The 8669-nt window shown below is 41.0% G+C and overlaps 1 protein-coding gene across 7 annotated transcripts in view; it reads right to left on the bottom strand.

Moving 5' to 3' along the window:
* Window positions 1-801: 801 nt before the first annotated feature.
* Window positions 802-8669, bottom strand: part of LOC146505844 (polycomb group RING finger protein 5-A-like) — a 37892-nt gene continuing 30024 nt past the window's right edge. For all 7 annotated transcript variants that reach the window (XM_085182438.1, XM_085182440.1, XM_085182439.1 and 4 more), the window contains one exon: window positions 802-1232. In XM_085182438.1, the coding sequence (XP_085038564.1) occupies window positions 1185-1232 (48 nt within the window). In that variant the 3' untranslated portion in view covers window positions 802-1184. The remainder of the gene's footprint in view (window positions 1233-8669) is intronic.

Here is an 8669-nt window from a genome sequence, read left to right as displayed (position 1 = left end):
TAAGACATCTTTCATAGACGTTCAGTTTAGTTTGCTGTTAGGTGGTTGCCAGGTAACCACATAGCATCATAATACCTCAGTCATTAACTGAAGTTTTGCAGTTGTGGTGAAATAAAAATGATACCACACTTTTTTGAGGTGTTATAGGTTCATAGGTGCTAAAAAACAAGGCGATAGCTGGAAAATATGATAAGATTATAATACCTGACACATATGTGAAGCTCCCAGGATGTGCCAAGTTTGGCTGCTCAGCTCCTGATCACGTAGGAGGAATTTTGGTGTGTTATAGTAAGATAAATAAAGCAGCCTTACAGCTTTAAAAATAGTCGTTTCAGTTGAATTTAGATGTAAATCCAACTGCAGATCTGGCGTAATGTTAAACCAGCAGCAGTGTGGTGAAAGCAAATAGATCTTATTAAAAAAGGGCCGTTGTTCATTTCCATATTAATGTTTTTAATCAGAGCACCGCCGCATGTGGGTAACAGAGTTGCAGGTTCTGAGCTCTGCTCGACTTCCTTCTCATGCTTGCAAATGAAAATGTGTTTGTGAAAAGCATTTGAGTCCAGAAAGAAGCTGAGCACTCGCTGAATCTCTTTGTCGGATCAACAAAGGTTCGTTTAAAAAGGCTTTCCAAATGAGAGGCGGAGCTAAACTTAAAGGGTCGTTAGTTAACTCGGTGCTGATACTTGTGTTTGAGCAAAGACCTCTTAGTGATGCCCGTATCAGCTCCATATGAACCATATGTGCACACATGCTGATAGTGAAGCGATCAAAGCGCAGATTCAGACAAACACAGCCGCCAGCAGTAGAAAATCAACATTTAATCTACAGTTAGAGTTAGACAGGCAAAGAGGAGATATGGTCATACTTCATTTCTGATCCGAACAGCTCTTTTAGGCACAGGGACATACATTTAAAAATATCATATATTATAGCATATATTATTCTATGTAGCATAAAAGCTCTTTAACATAACAACGTAAGCACTTCATCATTGGCTGTACAAAAATACATTTAAATTTCTCTCTTTTTCTGCATATGGTTGGCGTGCGTATGTGTGTGTGTGTAGTTTATTCTTGGAAATGCAGATGTTCTTAATGTCTTGCTTGCTTTGTATGGATGACTTTGTGTGTGTGTGTGTGTGTGTGTGTATGTGTGTGTGGTCCTCTTCTTGCACTCGTGGTTCAGCCAAAGTCGATGCGTGGCCGGTACTCGAGAACCATGGGATATGTCTGAAGGAGACAGAAACAAGAGAAACTGTTTCAGAGCGATACGATCGATGGTTTGTTCTTTACACTGTAAACTTAGGCACACTTCAGAGGACGATCCACACTGATGCAGCTGCAGCTGCTGCTGCTGAACGAACAGGAATCATGGGAGGAACGGCGCTGCGAGGAGCTGCTTTGTGAAGGTTCATCTAGTGAACGCACCTTTACAGAGCTTTGTAAAGGTGCAGGAACAGCAGTCACACATACTTTCACACTTGTTACAGGAATTAAATAAGAGGTGGTTTGAAACACACACATGCACACACACACACACCGCCTCTGAATGTAAAGCAGGAACCACCTGGCTCTGCTCTGCAGCGATGGAGGAAGCCTGAAGCAGAAGAACATGGTTCAAATGCAGTGTGCACTTTTGTGTCTTTGTTCAGGTTTTACAAACATCGGCGCTTTCAGAACAGCAGATTTACAAAGTGATTGTTTTCAGCAAGGATGCAAACCCGCTCGGTCGAGGTGCCGAGCAAAGACGAAAAGAAAGACCATGATATCGTGAATCCTGCCCTCGGGTGCATCACGATGTTACAGGAGAACTCAAATATTCAAATATCTGCAAACTGATGAAAAAATACCTCCAGCTCCCAGAATTTGAAACTCCTAGGTGACTTCCTTCTTGGGTTATCACATTCACGAGACTTTCTGAAAACTTGACCTCTGACCCCGAGGTCGGCGTCACTGAGATTATTTGTAGATGCACCAGTGGCATCGACTTGAAAATTATATACTGTGCAAGACAACATACGAAATCAAAATTGAAGGGAAGAACATTATCACTTATTTTGAAGCTAAAGAAAAAAAAATATGTGCCATTGTCAATCTTTATATCTTATTAGGGAAATTCCATATATATAAATGTAAATTTCAAAACTCAACCCCATCATTTAATTTGTTTTTAATTGAAATTGATTATTACTTAAACTCTCTTAAATTAACTTCCAATAAAAAGGTTTGTCATTGATTGAAATTCATTCAGAAATGTTTAACGAATGAGCTGTCCACAACTTTCAAAGTACAAAGTTGTTATGAAGTCTGTCACATTCCTCCCCCCCTTTTTTTTCTTTTTTAAATTTATTTATCCTTTTTATTTCATTGTACTGTATATTGTTGCTCTTATTTGCCTTGTATGTCTACTGTAACAAACTGAAACTGGAATGACTGTTCGCTTTATAATTTCAATAAAGTTTGGAAAAAAAAAAAAAACAAAACAAAAAAAAACCCAGTGGTATCGACTTGAAAATCAATTATTGCGCTCAACAAAAGTTGGGTCATCGCGCCCGAGCCTTTCAGGCCGAGGGGTAAAAATGGCGAGCGTGCCCACCTGACAGGCGAACCTAAGACACTTAGGACCCAGTTTTCATCGCCAGCAAAGATCCTCCAGAGAAATCGATGTGATGAAGAGAACTGATCGGCCTGTTAGAGGGAAAAAGTTGTCGTTCTGCAGCTCCTCAAAACATCAACATTTTACTAGAACTCACAACACAGCAGCACCAGAGAGACAGGACTTCTCTGCCACCGGCGCCATAAGCAGATTAGATCCAAAGGGTTTTGTTCTCCATGTGCAAACGCATCAACGAGCAGCAATCTCTGCAGCTTTGATCCCAGCTGGCCTCAGGAAAGCTGACCTCTCAGCCTCTTTATGGGCTTCTGGTCCATGTGCTATCCCTGCATCACTGAGGTTAAATAAGAAAGTTGTCATTCCTGACAGATACATACATTCCTGCCTCTTTCAGATGACGTGAGCTACCCTTTTCATGAAACATTCAAAAAGGAAAAAGTGTTTGTGTCTGCAGCTGCAAAGCGAAGAGGGAGTCTCCCGATTCTGGAGTCTGTCTCCTATTTTTGGCAGCTCGAGGCTGCTGGTGCAGCAGAGTGCAGCTCCTCTCATCTCCCTCTGCATTTTGCTGTATCATGCCTCAAAAAAAACAGCTCTGTCAGTGTGCATCTGCATCTCTGACACTCTTTCACTCCATACAGCGTAATTACACTGCAGAAATACATACGCTGTGCTGAGTCTGCAAGGTTGTTCCAGCCCGGTCTCACAGCTAATCATGAAACCATCACAATATAAATCCATCAATCTACATATTGATTGATAAATTGCTTTCAGACGGTATCAACATATTTACCAGAAAGCTGTAATAATTTTATGTTACCTTGTTGTAGATACTTGTGTCTGAATGCAACTAGAGGATCCAGGATCCACATCATGTGTGGATCAATGATAAGACCTTGTTAACCCAAAGATGGATGTTTGAGACTGACACTGTTATTTATTCATGACAAAGACTTTAAATGTAAAACTGACACTCAGACCTGGGGTCAGTCAAAGCTGAGTTCCTCCGTACCATCCTGAAGCGTGTGAAGGTCATTCAGTGGAAACACCTGCCCTGCTCATCAGATTTGCCCCCCTGAGACTGAAACTCTGCTCTCAGACACACTGGAGGAGCTATCACATCACAGATCACAAAGGTTTGTTCTCAGAGCTGAACTTCCAGGAAACAAAGTGACAACTGCAGACCTTCAAATTAAGGTCAGCAAAACACATGGTAATAATCATTTGCTTTGCTTAATATTATAATCTTATTTAGGGATGGGTAGTGGTATCTGACATAAACGGTAGTAACCAGACCGAAAAGCAGCGCACATTTCGGTGCTTTTTTTTCCTGAGATGTGATACACTTTAGATTCTAGCCAATCATTTTACGTTTCCGAGGATAGTAGGCGGGTCCAGGTACGTACGTTCTTTTAGAGCAGAGCTACAGATTAAAAATGCCCAAGGTGAAGTGGTCAAAGTCTGGCTGTACTTCACAGCAAAATATGCAAACTCAGCAGCTGCAACAAGTGCTTTAAGGTGATACTGTGATACTGTCAAAGGAGGAAACACCTCAAATCTGATGAAACACCTGGCGACGCATAGCGTTTTTTTAAAGCCGAGAAATGCGCCGTATTTGATAGCTTGCTGCGAGACCTCACACCGAGCACATCTACTGCAGGTGTGGTTCCTGTTATCGGACAAGGAGTTAGCAACATCCCCCAAAAACCCGAAGAGGAGAGTCCTGGCCCCTAGCCCTGCCAGTGTAGCAGAAATGATGAGGATGATGATGCAGCAGCAGCCGTTCTTCTCTGCATGAGTAGCTTAATGTTGTTCGTGTGTAATTTACGTTGAGTAGGCTAACCACGTTATTACATTAATGCATGTAAGGTGAACTAGCAAACACCATCATAGCTACATGTGGCTGTCTTCTTGTTTGATGGCAGATACTCCCTTCACCCTGGACAAAAAGGCTAAAATGACCAAAGAAAAAGTGGAAAACAGTTAAACATGAGAGGTTTTTGGACAAAGTTTGTTTTTTTTCCATTGATTAAGCTGCTTCCAGCCAAGAGTGATACCATATATGCCCCATAGCTGCAGAAAAGGCTAACATTGTTATCTTTTTACAAAAAAACAGCTGAACATGAGAAGTTTTTGGACCAATTTTGTGTTTTCCATTCATTAAGCACTGTTTAAGCACCGGCACTGTTTCAAAAGTACCGGTTTGGCACCGGTATCGAATAAAACCTAAACGATACCCATCCCTAATCTTATTGTAACCTGATTACTCACTCGCATAGACACCATGACAGAACTTAACTCTTTCCCATCAGGGATTTCCTAAACCAGCCCAACCTGAACTCTGACAGGACAAGCAGCGTTCCACTGTCAGAGGCAGTGATCACCCTGAGCCGGGGGTGGCGAACTCCAGTCCTCGAGGGCCGGTCATTACCGAGACTTGACTGCATGCTGAGGTGCCAACCCCCAACACTACTCAAGTAAATATAAGTAAATGTAAGTGTTTGGAAAAATGTACTTCTAAAAGTACTTTTATTGCACCGTGTTCATTATCTCATGAGCTGCTGTAACATGAATCAAATGGCTGAACTGCCATTGAGCTACTTGCTAATGAGCTGCTAATTGTATTCAGGTGTGTTGCAGCAGGTTTCAGGAGTTTGACACCTGGACCTCAGGCCACGGGAGTCAAACATGAGGGCTGAAGACAACCTGGCGAAGACTCCAACCTGCACCAGTGGCTTTGCAAAATGTGAAAAATGACATAAATTTTGGACTTTTTACAGTATTTTTGCTTTCCTGCTAATACAGATCTTCCACATGACCACTCTTACTACAACAGAGTAACATATTTCTATTACTTTTTATACATGCACTACTTACAATTGAAGCCTAAAGAGTTGTGCTGATAGATGTTTTTACTACAGCAATGTTTCTTTATCACGTAGAAAAACTGAGACATGCTGAGAAACTGATCTTTTCCTTATATTCCAGCCCACATAAGATCAAAGTAGGCTGCATGTGGATGTAAAAGAAGTTTGGGCAAAATAATCTTTAATAATCATTCTTTGTGGAAGATCTTTTATGGAGGAGGTGCAGTATGTAACAATAGGAACAGCAAGAAACAAAAGATTGTTTTATTGGGAGTATTTTGTTTTCATAATCTTTAAAATCAAAAATCATATTGATAATTGGAATCTGAATATTTGCCCAGTTGGAGCTCCAATCCAATCCAATTTTATTTATAAAGCACTTTAAAATACCCAGCACAGGAACAAAGTGCTGTACAGAAAATAAGTTGAAACAATAGAATAACAGAAAACAGCAAAATAAATAAATAAAACACATAAAACATAAAATTAAAACAGCCCTATATTAAAACAAAAACAAGATAAAACAGCATCGAATCACCTAAAAACAACTAAAATAAAAAATAAAAACCAACATCTCACGTGGTGTCAAAGGCCAGGGTAAAGAGGTGGGTTTTCAAGAGTGACTTAAAAACAGATAAAGAACTGGCCTGTCTGATCTCTAAAGGAAGCTCGGTCCACAGTTTTGGAGCTGCTACAGCAAAAGCACGATCACGAAGTTTACGCCCAGTCCTGGGTATCTTCAGGAGCAGCTGATCAGCTGACCTGAGAGAGCGGGTGGGTGTATGAGGCTGTAGCAGCTCAGAGAGATAAGATGGGGCGAGGCCATGGAGAGCTTTAAAAGCAAATAAAAGAATTTTAAAATGAGTCCTAGAAGAAACGGGCAGCCAGTGAAGTGAAGCTAAAACAGGGAAATGTGCTCAAACCTTGTTTGGAAAGTGCCAGTTAAAAGACGAGCTGCGGCACTTTGCACCCTGTAGATGACTAATATATAATGTGCTGACCCCAATATAAAGTGCATTACAGTAATCCAGCCGAGTCTAACAAAGACGTGGATCACTGTCTCAAAGTGCTGCCGTGAAAGAATTGGCTTTATTTTTGCAGCTGCCTGAGGTGAAAGAAGCTTGATTTTACCACTGCTTTTATCTGATTATCAAACTTCAGATCACAGTCCACTTTGACCCCCAGGTTTGTGACAGTTGGCTTAACATACTGTGCCAGGGAATCTACACACACATTGGGGGTCTCAGTGGGGCTACCAAAAACCATCACCTCTGTCTTTTTATCATTGAATTTTAAAAGTTAACAGACATCCAAGCCTTAATGTCATCGAGACACTGAAGTAATGGCTGTGTAAGGTATCTGCCTTTTTTCTTTAGAGGGACATCGATCTGACGGTCATCAGCATAAAAGTGGAAAGGAATGCCGTGTTTTCTCAGTACAGAACCAAGAGGAAGCAGATATAAAGAGAAGAGGAGGGGGCCTAGAAGTGGGAGCTGAAGTGGGAAACGACCAAGTTTCAATCTAAGATGGTTTTTGTTTTTTGGGTTCGTGAACTTCACGACTGCATCTAATGTGGCTTCAAATGGGACGAAACAAGTTTCTTTAAATAGTTTAGAAACTCTTTGATTTATAATGTGTCAGCCGACCACTCTGCAGAGTTTCATCCCACATTAGGATCACGACACTCAAAGGAACTACACATGGTAAAACTGACATGTGCTGCCATCGAACTGCAGTTGTTTCTGTGTGTTGCTCCTCACTGTACCACATGGACGGTGTATTAAATACTAAGTAATAATGTTGTGTCTATTTTTAGGACATTTTGTTCTGATGCCTTCTTGTAATTGAATATACCAGGAGATTTATTTCTGCACTACTGCCCAGTGGGGCGCCTCTGCAGTTTTATTTTAGGTGTAAGAGACTTTTCCAAGAGATAAATTAAGTTCTTATGCCTCTTATGCCTCCTCTGATCCAAGGTCTAAGACATCACAGGTGCTAACCCTAATCCTATATTTTGGAGAAGGCCCAAACTGACTCTTTTTTGTTAATAGCTTTTAATTAGGGGTGCAACGATACACAAAATTCACGGTTCGGTTCGATACTTTGGTGTAACAGTTCGATATTTTTTCGATACAAAAAAATGTTCATGCCTTTTTAATTTGTCATTTATTAAAATTATAAATATATATTTTAACTCAAAAGTACAGTTTTTAAATTTAATGTTGCTGAAACAACAAAGTAATAATAAAATTAATCTATCTGATGGAGAAATCACTCATCTTTGGAAAAGAGAGTTTATTACAGAGAAATGTCTCTTTCCAAAATAAAAGCTCTACTATACGCTTCTTCTGGGCTATATTCTCAGCAGCATATTAAACATATCAGGTCCCCACAAGGAGAATCATGTGCTAACGGCTGTCTAAATGACTCGGCTAAAGTTTGTAGCATGTGTGCTTGTTGTTTTTGTCTGCTTCCACTTGTCTTTGCACGAGGATGATGTCGGAGTAAATGTGCAGTCATATTCGTTGTGTTCCCACTAGTGCTGTCAGCGTTAATCTGAAATGACGTTAACGCCACAACACGGCAAATCTCCGTTAACGAGCTACCGCGGATCGCCCCGTGTGTGGGGCTGGACGGCCAACACGTTAACGAGCTAACTGCGCTAACACACTAGTTCCCACCAATGTAATTGAGCATTGCGTGGCACATCCAAGATACTGTTTTACTTTTGTCCATGACGCGCTTACCTTCAGGGTCATACGTCACATGACAACCAAAATAGTTCCAAACGCCAGATCTGAATGAGGGTGGGGGAGGTTCAATTTGCCATGTTGCAACGAGCTTAGCTTCTGTCTTGCTAGCTTGCGCTGCGCTCAGTGGATCTGCGCTCGACTACTGCGCCTAGGCTGCACTGTCGAGCGCAGATCCACTGAGCGCTCAACACAGACAGCACCGTCAGAAGGAAAGTTGATAAAATAAATTAAAAATTTTGTATTGTTCGATACATATGCGTACCGAACCGAAAGCAATGTATCGAACGGTTCAATATCGATAAGAGTATCGTTGCACCCCTACTTTTAATGTGTGTTTGTTAGAATGACTATTTTCTTTTCTCCAAGACTTTAGAGAACAATTTCATGAGAAAAGAAGATGACATATCCTCTGATTGCTCAGAATCGGAGTTACGGT

The sequence above is a fragment of the Neolamprologus multifasciatus genome, chromosome 13 (assembly GCF_963576455.1).
Source record: "Neolamprologus multifasciatus chromosome 13, fNeoMul1.2, whole genome shotgun sequence".
In the NCBI taxonomy this organism is placed as follows: Eukaryota; Metazoa; Chordata; class Actinopteri; order Cichliformes; family Cichlidae; genus Neolamprologus; species Neolamprologus multifasciatus.
Note: the sequence above shows the minus strand (reverse complement) of the source record. Positions and strands in the feature narration are given on the sequence as shown.